Source organism: Coccinella septempunctata, chromosome 1 (assembly GCF_907165205.1).
Source record: "Coccinella septempunctata chromosome 1, icCocSept1.1, whole genome shotgun sequence".
NCBI classification, from domain to species: domain Eukaryota; kingdom Metazoa; phylum Arthropoda; class Insecta; order Coleoptera; family Coccinellidae; genus Coccinella; species Coccinella septempunctata.
This window is the reverse complement of record NC_058189.1, coordinates 31,642,721-31,661,439: the sequence shown is the minus strand read 5'-3', so window position 1 is coordinate 31,661,439 and position 18,719 is coordinate 31,642,721. Positions and strand designations below refer to the sequence as shown.

General features: G+C 40.0%; 2 protein-coding genes across 3 annotated transcripts in view; both read left to right on the top strand.

The window, feature by feature from the left end:
• LOC123322616 (GTP-binding protein Di-Ras2) overlaps positions 1 to 18,719 on the top strand; it is a 413,354-nt gene that overhangs the window by 312,071 nt on the left and 82,564 nt on the right. The window lies entirely within an intron of this gene.
• LOC123322849 (cyclin-dependent kinase 1-like) lies at positions 7,770 to 8,867 on the top strand. Its single transcript, XM_044910901.1, has 2 exons — positions 7,770 to 8,630; positions 8,675 to 8,867. The coding sequence occupies exons 1-2, from the start codon at positions 7,770 to 7,772 to the stop codon at positions 8,741 to 8,743; spliced, it is 930 nt and encodes a 309-aa protein (XP_044766836.1). The 3' UTR covers positions 8,744 to 8,867.

Below are 18,719 nucleotides of genomic sequence, written 5' to 3'. Positions count from 1 at the left end.
AAGTCTGGTTGTACAGTATAACCTTTAAGCATAATATCATTAAGAGAAAAACCAGTTGAGGTTTTCATAGAACCATCAAATACTACACGAAGCTTAGTTGTGATACTTTGATCACGAATGACACAATGATGAGGTACGAAATATTTGTTAAGGGACAATTCATTGGTTAGAGTTAAAGGTACAATTGCTGCATGTCCTAAGGATAAATATTCATTGATGAATTCTGAATATTGGGCCTTTCGTTCAGGGAAACTTTCAAGTCTCTTTTCTAAATTTAAAAATCTCTTTTTTGCTTGAGAGAATGAATCACCTAGTTTGGAAGGTTCACCTACCTTTGAATGGTAGGTCAACCTGAAATCTACCAGACGGCAACCGAATGGTTGTGTCTTTGAATATTTGTTCAGCTTGTTGCTCTGCTTGAGTCAATATAGATTCAGATTGAATTTGTACTTCTTCAATTTCCCAAAATTTGGTTAAAGTATCATTCAACATATCATCTGGATTGGCAGTAGGTTCTGTACATTCGAATAAATATTGTGATGCAGTTAAATGAGTTGCACGAGACATGCATCCTGACTGAGGAATAGTTCCAGCAATTAAATATCCTAGATGTGAATTTTGAAGAACAGGCAATCCTGGACCTAATTTAATTATACCATCAGTAATGATGTCCAAGTATATGTCTGCACCCAAAAGTATATCAACATTAGATGGAGTGTTGAAATGGATATCTGCTAATTGAATGTTCATTGGAATAGGAATAGAACTCAAACTAATTGGTAACTGTGGTTGTTTACAAGTTATAGTTTTAAGAACAGCACAAGAAACACTAAATTTTCGGTCGGTGTGTACTAATGAGTGAATTTTTAGATCAATCATTCTATTTGACATAGAACAACTTTGAGAGATACCGGAAATTTGAATTTTCTGGTCATAAGTTTTGAGATTGAGTTTTCTAACTAAATCTTCAGTTACAAATGATGTTTGACTTGCTGAGTCTGTCAAACAACGAGCTATAATTGTCTGGTTGTGCACTGCACTGCACTGCATTATTAGAGGACTGTACTGAAAGAGAAGACAAATTTTGAGCAGAAGAATCAACCTCTTCTCGCACTGGAATGTATGGTTGAGCACTAGTGGATAAATGGGAAGATGCTTGCGTCGAACTAGTTGATCTGGATGGTTCATCATGAGATCTGGAATGGGAAAATGAATTTCGAGATGAATTCTTATTGAAATGCAATAAACTGTAATGAACCCCAGTTTTCTGAGGAAAATTGGAGTTCATCTTAGTGCATTTTTTTCGTTTTAAATTTCCGTCTTTGAAAATATTTTAATTCTCGAATATTCCGTACGTTCATTCCGACAGGCAGAGTAAATGTAAAAAACCGCTTATCTGTATTTCACGTTGTTTTTCTTACATGCCGCTGAAGATTTCGACGTTTTTCATCTGTTGATATGCGATAAACCGGAGCTGACGACGTTTTTCATTCTTGTCGTATTCTGGAATTTTCAGATTTTTACCGTGAGAGGGGATATGCCTATAAAAGCAAATTTTCCCCCCGCGACGGTCACTTGACTTTTCGACTTTTCGACTGTTACTTCAGTTCTTCGGTTGACTTTTGAATTTTACTTCAGTGCTTTCCTTTCGCTTGAGTATTTTTCGCTTTCTAACGTGGTTTCTAACTTCTGTTATAAATTCAGTTAATTTTCGGTATTCTTTCGCCGTTGAAGAATAATCATTTTGTGTTATTTGCATCAGTGCTTAGAGTTAATTTTTTTAGTTTTTCTTTTAAATCCTTTGAGTTTCGAGTGCTTGAAACAAAGGAGGTAGGTCCCCGTCTGTACCGTTCAGTTTCTTTGTTAGACCTACGCCGTTACTTCTTTAACTTTGACACTGCTGTACTGTATCGTTTCCTGTTGTATTTTATCGTTCTTTACCCTGTCCGCGTTCCGCGTCATAAGTGTTAAATCCGAAATCTCTTCTTTTCTGTCAATCATGGTGTGCTATAACCCTTGGGGCAGAGAATAAGAGATACCGCACGTAGTCAGTGAGATCCCGTAGTTGCGTTAAACATAGACATTTTCTTCGCTGTCAATCATGGTGTGCTACAACCCTTGGGGCAGCGAATAAAAGTCTCGAACAGGTCCGCCCTAGCCCTTGGGGTACTGAAGGGAAAGTTCCGTCAACCCCCCTGTCCGCGTTCCGCGTCATAAGTGTTAAATCCGAAATCTCTTCTTTCCTGTCAATCATGGCGTGCTATAACCCTTGGGGCAGAGAATAAGAGATACCGCACGTAGTCAGTGAAATCCCGTAGTTGCGTTAAAAATAGACATTTTCTTCGCTGTCAATCATGGTGTGCTACAACCCTTGGGGCAGCGAATAAAAGTCTCGAACAGACCCGCCCTTATTGTGTTTCATTCCCGGAGAAATACAACTACACACCGATACCGTATAGCAAGTCCTTAGCATTCGTCAGTTCTGGTTGGCGCATTTTTATTGAACCGTTAATTTTTCACTACACCCGGTATAAATTTCATAAAGTGCTCGTGACCGGATAAGATTTCCCGAATGTATTTTCACTTATAGAATCACTCATATCTCACATATCTCCCTTGTACATATAACTAGTTTCCGAAGGTGTGAATAAACTTTTACATAATTCGATTTTGACTTCTTCGTTGTCGCTACCGCCCTAGACAACATCGAGCTCTGTCTCCGGCTAGCAGCTACTCTGGTAGGTTTGCTATTCTTCCTATTGAAAAGAATAGCTGGCGCTCGAGATTAAGGCTTCTCCGAGAAACGCACGTTACAAAAATGGCGCCCGAGCAGGGACTGTGCAAAATCCAGTAGGAAATAACAGAGGTGAGAAACATTAACCGGACAGTGAGTGAATTCCCGAAACAGTGAGTAACTATTTCTTGAACCGAGAACTGTGAAAAATAAACTTGATCTGTGTTTTATTACCTGCCACCCTGTATTGAACTGTTATACTGTGAATTGAATTGGACTATATTCTGAAAATTTTCCTATTGTTGAAACCTATTGGAAATAACTTAATTAATTTGTGATTATTCCTTTTGCCGATTACTTTATTGAGTTATTGAAAACTGAACTGTTATTGCGCCTTTGTATCAGTGAAAATTATTTCCGATTTCTTATTATTTCTGATTTATTGAATTGAACTGTTTTAATTTCGTATTGAAGGTGAGTGAACTTCCGAACATTGAAAATTTATTGTCACAATTGGAAAAATTTGATAGGTTTCATTTACCTATCGGTTTAATAGTGAATCACCTATTACCCTGTTGATAACTTGTTTACCTGCAATTATTTTCTTTTGACTTGTACTGTTGAAACTTACCAATTATTTCTGATTTTTCTGAAAACTGAAATTCGATTATTGCGATTTATTTTCTGGATATTGAACTTGAACTACTGTTTGGAATTTAACCTGTGCGTTCTGGTGCGATTCGAATTTCGGGAAATTTTCCGGACTATACGAAACGACTTGCGAGTGAGTGCGGTATTTCGCGAATATTTTCGGACTTTAGTGGGACTGATTGACATTTTTTTTTGAGTAACGTTGGACTTGTAAAATTTTTAGTGTGATACATCGGGACTTAGATTATTTTAGTGCGCCGGGACTTGAACTTAGACTTTTTTCTGATTCGCCGGGACTTAGACTTTAAAATTTTTTTTTGGGGTTACACCGATACCCACTTCGAACTTAAGTGAGTAGGTTAGCTAACGATTAACTCACCGGGTTGGACTTAGAACTTAAACAGATTGTGAAAGACATACCGAGTGTGAAAGATTGGTGCGTTCTGAATCGGACTTAGTTGAAAATAATATGTCGAACATGGATGTAAACCGGTTACTCAGTGATGAACTTACATACGAATTACAACTGAGAGGACAATCGATACCGGGTACTGTGATGACTAAACGGAGTCTACTACGACAAGTACTTCAGTCTAATGAACCTCTATTACCCTCAACATCATTGAACCCCGCCTCGGAGATTGAGATTTGCCAAAATAAACTCACCGATTTGGTGGAATCCCTTCAGAACTTCAATCATGAGAATGCAGCTAACGAATTTTCGCGAATTTACACCCGATTAATACACATACAAGGAAGGCTGGACTTTATTGTTACTGCGGACACAGCACAGTTACAACTGGTTGGACAAATGAAGGCAACTACTGCTAAGGCATTGGAAACACTGGAGGAGCTACGTAAAAAGAGCAATCGTAAACAACTGCAGGCATCTAACCGACATCAGAAGTCTCTCTTGGATGTGGAGGTGCCCAGTTTACCTGGAGTGTCACCGATCCAACCGGAGAGGATGTCAGGGGTCGAAACATCACTTATCGACTTGGGAGATGGTGTCGATCTTCCTGTAGCAGTGGATGTCTCACGTACTGGTACACCTGTAAGGAATCCAACATTAGAACAGGTCATGAATGAGACAAGACAGACATGTACAGCATTACTGCGACAGTTACCAGCGATACCTCTCACACAGTCACAGGACTGTGAGACAACAACACCTGAATGTCCGACACGGGGTAGATGGATTAATTCTACACGAAGGGTGTCTTTTCCACACTTGCCTGCACCTTGGATAAGTTCTGACCGACCAGTCATCACAACACCTGCCAGATCGGAACCGGAGTCTCGATCAACAATACCAACTATCCCGGTACACAAATGGAACATTTCCTTTGATGGCACTGGAAGTGTGACCGGATTCCTTGAAGAAGTGGAGAGGCTGGCTGAATCCCGTAAAGTGTCCCTAGAACAAGTTTTTGAATCTGTTTATGAATTACTACGAAAGGATGCAAGGGATTGGTTTATTCCCAGGAGAGGTACTTTCGAGGACTGGGAGGATTTCAGCAACCAACTGAAAGAAGCGTTTCTGCCTGTTAACTATGAGGAGAATCTGTTGGAGGAAATAAAAAGACGAACACAAGGTCCTGAAGAAAAGCTACTTCTGTATGTTACCCGGATGCAGAACTTATTCCAGAAACTCACCTATACAAAACCATCCGAGGTGGAGCAGATCCGACTTATCCGACAAAGGTTGATTCCGCCCTTACAACAGGCCTTGGCCTTCCAGGAGACCAAGACGTATGATGAACTTCTCCGTAAGGGGAAAGTTTTTGAACTGGTCCAGTGGCAGATGAGCCAGTACACCCGGCCACCCTCAAAACCAGGTTTCCTGGAGGAACCTCACCTAACATACACTCCCCGTCAGCTGAACCAATATCAGGCGAGTTTTTCTGTGGATACCGGAGAACAGGTTCATCAAACCACTGATCACAGGGAATCAGCCCCGCCGACGCAAGCCAACCAGACACGACTTTCTCCGCAGGGGGAAAGCCGTCCAAAGTCACACCGATCCAGAGAGTCAATAGTCCGGCAACAGGAATCACACCGTCCGACTTCTGGAGACAGCTCCGAAGGTAGATCCGGAAATTCAACACCGCCACCCCGTCGTCGAGCCGAAGATAGCCACGCTGACCGGACCCAATCATCATCAGGGAGGAGAGTGTCCTTCCAGACACAGTGTTTCCGATGTGGTGGATATGGCCACATGCGTCGAGAATGTCGCAGGCCACCGAAAATCTTCTGTTCTCGATGCCAGAGGGAGAACATTCTCTCACGAGATTGTCCCTGCCGTCCGGAAAACTAGACGGAGGTATGGAGAAGGAGTCGACCATATCTCCCAACACACTGACTCCCATAACATCGACCGCCTGGAATGATAACCGACCGCTTGTCGAAGTTAAGATAGCCGGAAAGCACTACAAAGCATTAATTGACACTGGAGCCACGAAGAGTTTCGTAAGTCGGAAAGTGGCAAAACAATGTGAAAGCAAGGGAATCACTGGACAACATGTTGAGAATGGTTTCGTGGTGGTTGCAAATGGTCAACCCACGACAACACCCAAACTCTATACTACCGCTGTTCACCTGGCTGATTATTCCTTGACCGACGTAAAATTTCTGTTGGTGCCTGATTTACCAGTTGACCTCATTCTAGGATTGGACGTATTAGGAAGGTTCAATTTTTCCATTAACCTCAGTACCGCGGACTGTTACCTGGAAGGTCGACTGATTGCCAAACCAACACCGAAAATTCAAGAAGCTGTTCAAGTGCAGGGCCGGAGAAAATCCTTGAATACACCTGCAGACAACCCGTCGCCTAAACCGTTACCGTCCGTAGATTCCGTATACCTGGCCGAAATAGAAACAACCCAGTGCAAATGGTACAACAAAAAGTTACAGGAGGTGGAAAAAGACCCAGCAAATTTTCCTGACTACGCCGTTGAAAATGGAAAACAGTTGCGACATTTCTGGGACTCATCCGACTTCACAGAAGATGGAACCGGCCAACCCTGGAAACTCTGTGTACCATCCGAACAGCGAACAGAAGTACTGCAGGAAAACCACGACTCAGAGCTAGCAGGTCACATGGGGATTGCCAAAACGATTGCACGGATAGCCAGAAATTATTACTGGCCAGGGATGTTTAGAGACATTGCGAAATACGTGAGGAACTGCACATCGTGCCAAAAGTACAAAGTTTCGCAACAGAAAACCCCTGGTAAGATGCAACCACACCGAATGGCGGATGCGCCGTTCAAAGAAGTATCCACGGACATAGTTGGACCATTGCCACGGTCAAAAAAGGGAAACTCCTACATCGTGGTAATGCAAGACCGGTTCACAAAGTGGGTAGAGTGTCGTCCGTTGCGGAAAGCTACCGCCAAAACTGTTTATTCGGCCCTCTACGAACAAGTCATCCTGAAATACGGTTGCCCAAAACTAGTAATATCCGACAATGGAGTACAATTCGACAGCAGGCTATTCAAGAACAGTCTCCGAGAGCTGAACATCGCTCACCGTTTCACACCACCGTATACCCCTCAGTGCAACCCTGTGGAGAGAGCTAACCGTACCCTGAAGACTATGATAGCACAGTTTTGTGAAGCCGATCAACGAACCTGGGATGAAAAGATAGGAGAGTTAACGTTTGCCATCAACACCGCTAAACAGGAGTCTACTGGATTTACACCGGCATTTTTAAATTATGGAAGGGAACTAGAAGTCCCGAGGGCGATTTATTCGACAAACCCCCACAATGAAGAAATGAACAGAGAATCCAACCGTACAGAAGAAGAAAATAGAGACATGACTTACCGTACTCAACAGATCAAACATCTCCAGGAGGCTTATGAGTTCGTCCGTACTAAACTGTACCGTGCTTTCCAGCAGCAGGCTCACCACTACAATCTTCGACGAAGAGAAATCCGATACCATGTGGGAGATAAAGTTCTACGCCGGGACCGTCCTTTATCCTCTGCCGTTGACAGTTTCGCCGCCAAGTTGGCTCCGAAGTTTTCCGGTCCGTTCACCGTTGTTAAAGTCGTTTCACCTGTCGTCTATGACCTGAAAGATACAGAGGGTAGAAAAATCACTAACATACACATTAAAGATTTAAAACCATTTCATGCATAATAATATTATTGTCATGATCCGTTAACCGTTCTATAGAAATAACCTCTGAAAGGAGGAAATCCGTTATTTTTTTTGTTACCGAATATATATTATTTTTCCGTTACCGAATATACATATGTATATAATTTTTCCGTTACCGATTATATTATTATTTTCCGTTTACCGGTTTATCTGAATAACTGTAGTTGCTCGGCCAACCAGAACCAGTGTTCCGTAAGACAAAAGGTGTCTAGTTAACATGTTTCAGATGGAACATTTACACCTGGGGGAGATCTTGGGAGAAGGCAGCTTTGGGCGTGTCTATAGAGGCCAACGACACGGCCAAGCAGTGGCGGTGAAAAGGACTATGTTGACTCACCACGCCATCCAGGAAGTCGACATACTCAGGTCCCTAGAACATACAAATATAATACCCCTGCAAGAGGCCATCATAGAGGGAGACTACCTTTTTATGGTAATGCCTCTGTGCGACGAGGACCTAAATGCCTTCCTGCGTCGAGAAGGGCCGAGGAACCAGCCGTCTCGGTTCTTCCGCGTGATGCGGCAGTTAGCAGCAGCCGTGACGGAGTGTCATCGTCGGCAAATAATACACCGAGATATCAAGCCAGCCAACATCTTACGCCGCCGGTGCCGATTCCTGCTAGCAGATTTTGGGTTGGCCGAAACACTCACCACCGCCCAACCCCTGCTTACCGAGCCAGCAGGAACCATGGTGTACTGGGCACCGGAACAGCGCAGGCTAGAGCCGTATGACACGTCCGTCGACCTGTGGGCGTTGGGGTTAGTGGCCGTAGAGGTGGCGACCGGCCTACCGTGCCGTCAGGGTGAGGAGGAACAGCATTGGGCCTCATCCCTGGACGACAAATACCGTGCGGAGATGGAGCGGTTGAGATTCCCCGTCCGATGGTATATCGAAGGTTTGCTCCAGGATAACCCGTCCCACCGGAGACCTGCTGCACAGTGGGAGTGGCCTGGAACCGATACCGTCCTGTTAGTTGAAACCGTAGCTCAGCCACCCCCACTGATACCGGTGTCCACACTGAGACCAGCACCGCTTCCACCAATTGCTCCGTTAACGCCACCACCCCAACTGTCTCCCATCCCACAGGAACCGCCAGCACCAGGGAAGACACTGATTTTGCCGTCAAGACTAGCATCCAAAATCCAGGCTCAACCGAACCCCCGTCTGTGGTCACCCAGTCTTCGGACTGAGGTCATCGCCCTGATACCAACCACCGTCAAGGGCAAACGCCGGCTCCGGCTGAAGCTCAGGTTTCCCTCCGGCACTGCCCACCGTCTCTGGGTGCCAGTGGATTGAAACCGTAAGAATTATCTTCCTGAAAAAAAAAAAAAAAAAAGAGAAATTTGCGCCAGTCAAACCGTGTGTTCACCGTATAGAAATGAAAATACCAGGTAATAATGATCTTACCTCTTTTCAGAATACCGTCTGACGGCTGCAACATGAGCGACTCAGACTTTCTGGAACGACTGGACGAGGAGCTGGGTCTTGTCGAGCCATTAAAAGACCAGGAACCGGAATCTCCTCCCCGTCCTGTGCCGTTGCCGTTGGGGGCACTCAAAGCATTTGGTCGCCCCAAACCAAACACCTCTTCCGCTGTCACTGACCGTTCCACATCATCACCCAGGAAGCAGGAACTACAACAGGCGGCTGTTCCGACTCAGAGACAGAATGCAATGGAGATAGACATTCCAGCTGAAAAGAGAAATAAGCAAGATGAACGTTATTTCATAAACAAGGGGAAGATTTCCAAACAACCGGATAATCGTCAACATGACATCCATCGACATAACAACCGTCCAGCTCAAATAACAACCAAGATTCCAGCCAGAGTACGTACAGTTGGCACAATGGGGCCCAATGTCTACTTAGAACTTCGCCCTAATATGTGTTGGAGATGTGGCCAAGGGGAGCACAGTCGAGCACACTGCACCGGTACCCCGATTCTCTTCTGCAGCAGTTGCGGCCTGCTAGGTACATTAACCAGAAATTGTACTTGTCAGTCTCATCACCGTCAACGCGAGGCTGCCGTCCAATGTGATATCCCCAGCGCATCCACCCAATCCGAACCGCCCCGGAAGAAATCAAACAAGTTCCGCATGCCAACCAGTAGGGAGTTAGCCCTCCGTGCCTGTCCAAGATGTCGAGAACTCCGTGAGGCCAAGGACAATAGCAAGGAGAAATCACGTACAACTGAAGCCCGTCACTAACTTAGTTATAACCGATTACACCGTAACAATTCCGTTCAAATTCCGTACAGGCACCACCGTTGACCGAAATACCGTATCTACAGATTTTCATCCGTTCAACATGCAATTATAAATCAAACCTGTTAAAACTGTCCGAAAAATCTGTTATTTATGTAAGGAATACCAATAAAGGATACTGTTTCACCTTGCAACTGAGTATATCCGTCTATTAATCCAATAGATCTAACCAATTTCTGTCCTGAACCGAATCGAAATTATTGTACCGTCAATTTAACACTGTTTACCTGAAGAAAACACCGTCTACCTGAAAACAGAATACAGAGAAAAACCGTTCCAAGAAGAAAAGTTGACCACGAGGAACGATGAAGATTGGAGAGTTTATTGTTAGAAATTACCCACCTGCAAGTCTCATACCGGATCCGAAAGTCTCAACGTCCGTACAGCCGGGTCACACCAGCCCATTGAGCCCCCACGTCGAGCTGTTGGAGGCTTTCCACCTGTTGCAGCTCCCACGATTCCTGGGTAACCTACAAAACCACGATGGAATTCAAACACCCGCCAAACACAGTTAAATTAGGTACTCACCGGAAGGATGAAGCATGGCACGCTTCCGACCAGCGATGAAGATGAATTTCCACGTAGAGAGGGAGGATTTTCCACTGTTGTACACCATTTGTCCACGGAGCGCTGAACAAGGTTCTTTGACAAGATGGCGGAGACCTGCGCCGTGGTGACCGGCGCTGACGTTTCTGCGTGCGCATTGGAACTACCCTTTCCAACCATAGAGAGGAATAAGTACTTGATTGTGTTGTGAACTGGTCACGAGTACAGGTGGCGCGCGCGAAAGTAAGGTCACTATTTCTAGGGGTAGATAGAGTCGTGAAATTAAGCTCACTATTTCATCGTAAGTTAATTTCTTCCGAGATGGAGGGGGTGTAATGAACCCCAGTTTTCTGAGGAAAATTGGAGTTCATCTTAGTGCATTTTTTTCGTTTTAAATTTCCGTCTTTGAAAATATTTTAATTCTCGAATATTCCGTACGTTCATTCCGACAGGCAGAGTAAATGTAAAAAACCGCTTATCTGTATTTCACGTTGTTTTTCTTACATGCCGCTGAAGATTTCGACGTTTTTCATCTGTTGATATGCGATAAACCGGAGCTGACGACGTTTTTCATTCTTGTCGTATTCTGGAATTTTCAGATTTTACCGTGAGAGGGGATATGCCTATAAAAGCAAATTTTCCCCCCGCGACGGTCACTTGACTTTTCGACTTTTCGACTGTTACTTCAGTTCTTCGGTTGACTTTTGAATTTTACTTCAGTGCTTTCCTTTCGCTTGAGTATTTTTCGCTTTCTAACGTGGTTTCTAACTTCTGTTATAAATTCAGTTAATTTTCGGTATTCTTTCGCCGTTGAAGAATAATCATTTTGTGTTATTTGCATCAGTGCTTAGAGTTAATTTTTTTAGTTTTTCTTTTAAATCCTTTGAGTTTCGAGTGCTTGAAACAAAGGAGGTAGGTCCCCGTCTGTACCGTTCAGTTTCTTTGTTAGACCTACGCCGTTACTTCTTTAACTTTGACACTGCTGTACTGTATCGTTTCCTGTTGTATTTTATCGTTCTTTACCCTGTCCGCGTTCCGCGTCATAAGTGTTAAATCCGAAATCTCTTCTTTTCTGTCAATCATGGTGTGCTATAACCCTTGGGGCAGAGAATAAGAGATACCGCACGTAGTCAGTGAGATCCCGTAGTTGCGTTAAACATAGACATTTTCTTCGCTGTCAATCATGGTGTGCTACAACCCTTGGGGCAGCGAATAAAAGTCTCGAACAGGTCCGCCCTAGCCCTTGGGGTACTGAAGGGAAAGTTCCGTCAACCCCCCTGTCCGCGTTCCGCGTCATAAGTGTTAAATCCGAAATCTCTTCTTTCCTGTCAATCATGGCGTGCTATAACCCTTGGGGCAGAGAATAAGAGATACCGCACGTAGTCAGTGAAATCCCGTAGTTGCGTTAAAAATAGACATTTTCTTCGCTGTCAATCATGGTGTGCTACAACCCTTGGGGCAGCGAATAAAAGTCTCGAACAGACCCGCCCTTATTGTGTTTCATTCCCGGAGAAATACAACTACACACCGATACCGTATAGCAAGTCCTTAGCATTCGTCAGTTCTGGTTGGCGCATTTTTATTGAACCGTTAATTTTTCACTACACCCGGTATAAATTTCATAAAGTGCTCGTGACCGGATAAGATTTCCCGAATGTATTTTCACTTATAGAATCACTCATATCTCACATATCTCCCTTGTACATATAACTAGTTTCCGAAGGTGTGAATAAACTTTTACATAATTCGATTTTGACTTCTTCGTTGTCGCTACCGCCCTAGACAACATCGAGCTCTGTCTCCGGCTAGCAGCTACTCTGGTAGGTTTGCTATTCTTCCTATTGAAAAGAATAGCTGGCGCTCGAGATTAAGGCTTCTCCGAGAAACGCACGTTACAAAACTATGATGAGACCTTCGACAATTGGAACATTTGCGTTGACTAGAACATGACTGAACAGTATGGCCTAATGAAAGACAATTCAAACAGGCATTTTTTGCTTTAGCAGCAGCATGACGATCGTTTGGAGATAAATTCAGGAACCTTTTACAGGAATATATTCTGTGCTCATCGGTAATACAGATGAAACATTTGAAGAATTTAGTTTTATCTGAAGTATCAATATGATAAGAACTACGAGAAGTATTATTATTTTTGTGCGAAGAATTTAATTTTGAATTTTGAGTTGACTCACTCAAATTTTCGAGAACCTTATATTTTCTTTCTAAAAATTGTATAAATTCTGGGGGCGTTGGAAAATCGCGAACATTTCTTTCCCCTTCAAATTCTTTTCTTAAACCAAAATCTAGCTTCTGTGTGAAAATTTGAAGAAGGATCAAGTCAGTAAGTTTTTCTCATAAATTATAGGTGTTTGAAGCTGCCAAATTTGTTTTAATTTGTGAAATAAAGTTTCTCAGATTGTTATCATTACCTTTCGTTAAGGATGGAACATTCAGTAAATTTCTTATATATGCGTTAACAATTAGGTATTTATTATCGAATCTATCCCTCAACGTATTAATAGCTATGGGAAAGTTCAACCCGATCACTTCCAAATTTTCTATGAGTTGTAATGGCTCCCCTGTTAGAGCAGATTTCAGATACATTAATTTTTGAACATTAGATAATTTTTGATTATTTGTTATCAGTGCAGTAAATAGTTCGAAGAAGCTTGGCCAGTGTTTGATATCGCCCGAGAAATTTGGAATAGAAATTTCAGGTAACTTTATACTTGAATGAGATATTGTAGACCGATTATCAGTTGAAGAATTGGATTGTTGAGTGTCCTCAGACTGATTAACAATTTTAGTTACAAAAGAAATCAAATCAAAATATTTATCTTCCATAATTTCTCTGTCTTGATGATGTGATTCATAATCCATAACCTCTAATTCAGTTTGAAAATTGTCATATTCTTTTAAAAATTGCATTAGTTGTTCCAAACGTAATTTACATTGAACAATATCAAGAGGTTTATCTTGTTTGAACCAATTTTCCATTCTAGTCATCTTGGCTTTAACTATACCTCTGTTTTTAATCAGAGTTCTCACTTCATCATCGACACCACTCGATTTTGAATTATCTTCAGACATTGTAATTGTTATAAGCACAGTAGAAAACAAAGCTCAATAAAAATGAGACGAAATTTGCACGATGATAGTGCTACTTATCGAAAATCCAGCGATGAACTCGCTCAGTAGAAGTATTAAACAACCAGCTGTCACCCGATTCCTCTGTCTTCTGGGGGTGATTAAAATCCAACCATGAAACAGCAAACCTCTTCACTACTCCTCGGGATAGGAATTGAAATCAACCTTCACTCTCAAATCCGGCTCGAAGGACCAAAATTTATGTATCCATTCAATAAGATGAACACATAAATATTTGTGTTGCTGGTTTTTATTAGGGAACGAAGAATTGAACAATACTGTAGGTCGGTCCTGGTCACTCAACGAATATTCTTTTTAGAATTGATTATTTTAGGATAGAAAATTGAAAAGCTTCTGATGAATTGACTGATGTATTTTCGACTGTCTTTTTATATTAACGAATCACCCTAGTAACTAACATGACATGAACACGCACGCTATTTTAATGAAAATTAAACAGCAGTCATATTGGTCCTTGTTTCCCCCAACAGATTGGTAGGAAATTTCTTGCAATTAATTTTTGTTATTAGGTATATTGTTTCCGGGTAAGGGGTTTAATTGCAGGTACTGCGGGAAAACACTATCCTATAATGGTTAACTGTCATTGGAAGTATTGGAACTTCCAAAGGAAGTGTCTCGGCTAGAAGTTTAATAGGAAAGTACCATTAATGAGCTTTGTGAAAGAAATAAAATGGTGCAGTCATTATTTAAATCAATATGGATATGTTAAGTAGGAAAAAAATTATCATATGGCTCAGGGACAAACTTTTACAGTTCTATAAGTTGGTTTGATGAAGTAAGACCAACGTCGTAATGAACACCTTAAGAAAAACACTGTAGTAGCTTAGATAATGATTCCTGACAACACAGAAGCTTTTCATTAAATGGTTTAGTTAAGAGAGATAATTGAAATGAATGTGAACCAATGTAACCATACCATCCCAATTGCAGCTTCTCATTAATGTTCTATAACTATCTTTTCATACATGTTCTATCAGTAATTAGCAGTCCAGTGTTTCAATTTTGCCTTAAAATGTGCTGTCATAATATAGGTCAAAATATTCGAAATGTAGTATTATTTTTTGGTATATAGTGAGTATATAAAGAGAATATATAAAATATTCTCTCTACTGATATATCTTGAACCGAGGTGAATGAGAAATACTTAACAATCATCCTATATCATTCAAATAGGAATGATGTATTGTATTATTATTGTAGATGTATTGATATAATGAGAATAATGAAATTGAATGCGGACAAACTTTAATATGTGAGAAAAAATCATTGTTAAAAATCAAAATGAAAAATTGCTGGAAAAGGGAGCATTGAAGTCAAACGGGGCGAAATAATATGCATATGTGGGATTAATAGAACAATGTATTTCATGATGAAAGCAAAAATTAGGAATTAATTATTTTGTTCATATTGTTGCCAATTTGTCAATGCAAAGAGAGATCCCTCGTCCCTTCGGCTTTTTAAGTAGCATATTGAAATATTTGACACGAATATCTTTTCTCAGATTCAGAAAACAACTCAGCAAATCTTCCCGACAATCAATTTTATTGTTAATCTTGTCACTTGGCCTTTTTTGATATTTTTGACGTCATAATTTTCCCAACGAACTGGTGACCTGCGCCCGCTTTCCTCTATCCCTTTGGGTGAAAATACCGGGCCTAACACATATTCTATTTTATTCTATATTGTTAATGGGGCTTCGAAAACGGAAGCCAGCCTTTGGCAGGAAGACTTTTTAGCATGCGCATGCAAAACATCAAGAATAAAAATGACTGATTAGCTCTGTCTCATTCTGATACATGATTTTATGTAGGTACTGACAGTTATGGAGAGTAGAGAAAACGAGAACGATCGCCGTATATTAAAAATGTGTCTCCAAAAACCATTTATCTAACGTGCGTCGTCAATAAGTAGGCTATGGAATTTTAAACCTTGATATTCGGTGTCAGAACGTAGGTCTTTTCTTGAATTACTTCATGATGACATTAACTTATACATCGTAATTTTGTATGGAAAGGCACTTTTAAGGAAAAGTTTATTTCTCCCAAAGTGCGAAAAACATTTCTTCAATTGAGTCGGATCACAAGAATCCAAAAAATTTGAGGCGGTTAGAAAAATTTTGATGGAAATTTAAACCGACACTATTTTCATACGTAAGAGACATGAATCTTGAACGGATCGTGGTATTAGTTAGTTTTTTTTTTTTGTAAAAAGGTTCTACCTATTTCAGTAATATGAATAAAGCTCAGTTAGAATCTCAATATGTTCATTAATGCTCTATAAATATTGGATTGATTTGGTTTTTGACTAAACTTACATGAAAATAAATATTGAACAATTCATAAAAATCCAATTTAGCATGATGCTTTCTCCTCATTTATAACGTTCTACTGTTAAAGTTCCATAAAAGAAAGTAGGTCCCACATTTTGCCATTACCTATGCATACCGAACTCCAATTTTTTTTGGATGATACAAAGATAGGTAATCAATCTTTCCATTTTTCTGAGTTTTCTTGCTTGGTCGACCACTACTTTTTTTGTTTGAACGTACCTGTTTCATCAACGCATCGCAAAACCTCTTTGGCAAAACAGTACTTTCGAAAGAATGATTCTTTCAGCAACATTTGGATTTTGGTTGAACATTGAACAATATCCTCTCCTATTTTCTCCCAAATTCTGAAGTAGGGTTCAATAATAAATGCTTTTTACATGTCGCGTCCGTATAAACCATCTTTATAATTTCCTGGTAATTTTAATGCGAAAACATTCCAAAATGCTAACTTCTAACTTGACAGTTCACCTGGAAAATTTTACAGCAAAAGCTAAGAATTACGTTTAGACACGAAATATCGACGATCAAAATTTCATAGACTATTAGAAATTCGAAAATTACAATCAAGATATTCGTTAGTTTGTTGTTGTTAGTTTGACTATGGAGAGTAGAGAGAAGGAGAACGATCGACGTACTAAAAATGTGTCTCCGAAAATGGGAAACGTAGGATAGGTGTCGCTTCGATTGCAGCGGGTATCGATAAGGGGTGGGGATTCAAGCTTCAATTTGAAATGAACAGCCTTATTTTATTTTAGGTTATGTGTCATCGTGATTTTTCAAATACCTTTTTTCAAATCTATATTGAATATGAATTATATGCAATAAAATACAAGTCGAAATAAATGCAATTCAAAGGAAATCACTGATCAAAAAAATTGTACCTACTTTTTTTTATCATTGTTTATTGAAAGCAGATATGTTAGTTGGTTTACCGCAATCTACAAAATTATATAAATCCGTAGTGAGGAGTAGTACACATCAAGACAACAAAAGGTAGCAATCTCAGATTTATCACTTAGGTATTAGAGTAGATTATGCTGTCAATACTCAGCTGAGAACCGATATAAACCATATATTATGTTATGCCAACAAAATTCTTCGAGAATATTTACTATTGAACCATGTAGTTTTATTGGTTAGATATTCTTATTCAGAAGAGTCAACTTCTCACGAGGGATGACAATTTCGATTTCGTTTATAATGAATCAATAATCTTTTTTGATATCTTCATCGCAAAAGTGCTCTTGACAAACAAATTGATTCGAAGTCGATTCTTGAGGTAAGGTTTTTTTTCCAATTTTCTCTCAAAAATACTCTCGGAAATTTTATTTCTTCTCCTTTTCTTTCCGGTGCCAAAACACTCTTACACTAGCGCACGCTGCAACATTTCACCATGGTCATATGTTGTTTTCTTATCAAAAATCGAAAATAATAATATTCCTATCATCTGTCACCAGGAAAACAGTTCACTCAGCCAACTACAATTTGTTTAAATCCAAATTTCGCACTCTGGTGATGGCCAGCGCGCCTGTTGGCAAAAGCATGAACTACCCTATTGGTACATATTTTAGGGGACAAAAAATCTATGGTCTCAAAGCAGCGATCGTTCTCCTTCTCTTTACTCTCCATATCTTTGACGTTGAATGAATTCGAATGATGATTTATTTCAAATTCTTTTACACATTTTATATGAGTCGAAAGTTAATGAATATTAAATTCATCCAGAATGTATCCGTTTTTTCAACTGTCAGGTGAATCTACGAAAAGAAATCAAACCAAATAAGTGCATAAAAACTATTAACCAATAATATTATTATATAGATTGAAATTCATTCTGGGAGGATTCTGCATTTCTTAATAAACTTTTTAGGGTTTTCACTCCCAATCTCTGAAACAAAATCAATAAAAAATGAAATAAACGATTGGCTCCTGCGTAAATTCTTGCACTAATTTGTCAGGAGCAAATTAACTAGAAAAAATTGTTGCCTGACAATGAACTGAAAATAAATAACGTTGAAATTAAAATTTTTATTTGTTCTAATACGAGAGACCACATGATGGATTGGAATAACACTAAAATTTTAATGACGGAACCAGACCATTATAAACGAAATATTAAAGAGTCTACGTGTATTCCATTAGATCAAGATAATAATTTGGCAAATTGTTCGGTAGCAATAGATCATAATATTTGGATCAATTTACTTAAGAAGGAACTGTCATCCGGTCATTTCAAAATTGAATGAATCAACGTTTCTATGCAGTCTCTATTTCTATGTATTGACAATTAATGTCAAACAAAAGCCACAATTCAGAAAATTTTCGAAAATAGATTTTTTGTCTGATGAAGGAGTCTGATATATACTCCGAAACGTTACCACATAAAATTATAATTTCAACATTATTTATTTTCAGTTCATTGTCAGGCAACAATTTTTTCTAGTTAATTTGCTCCTGACAAATTAGTGCAAGAATTTACGCAGGAGCAAATCGTTTATTTCATTTTTTATTGATTTTGTTTCAGAGATTGGGAGTGAAAACCCTAAAAAGTTTATTAAGAAAATTTGAAGAAATGGCAGGAATGATTATTATTATTATAATTATATATTTGATAAGAGTTCCAAATTCATAGATTCCCTGAATAATGTCGAAAAGAACAGATTTCAGGCTTCATCACCCTACATCACCGCGAAAGCGGAAAATGAAAAATGACCAAAAACAGTTTGAAGCTGCTGTGCTGGAGAACAATTTTAACAACAACGAAAAAGCCACGGCACCAATAATAGTTTTACGAGGAGAGGCATTCAACATTCTGCAAACAATTTCGGAGAGTCAACAAACCTGTTACAAAATTTTAAC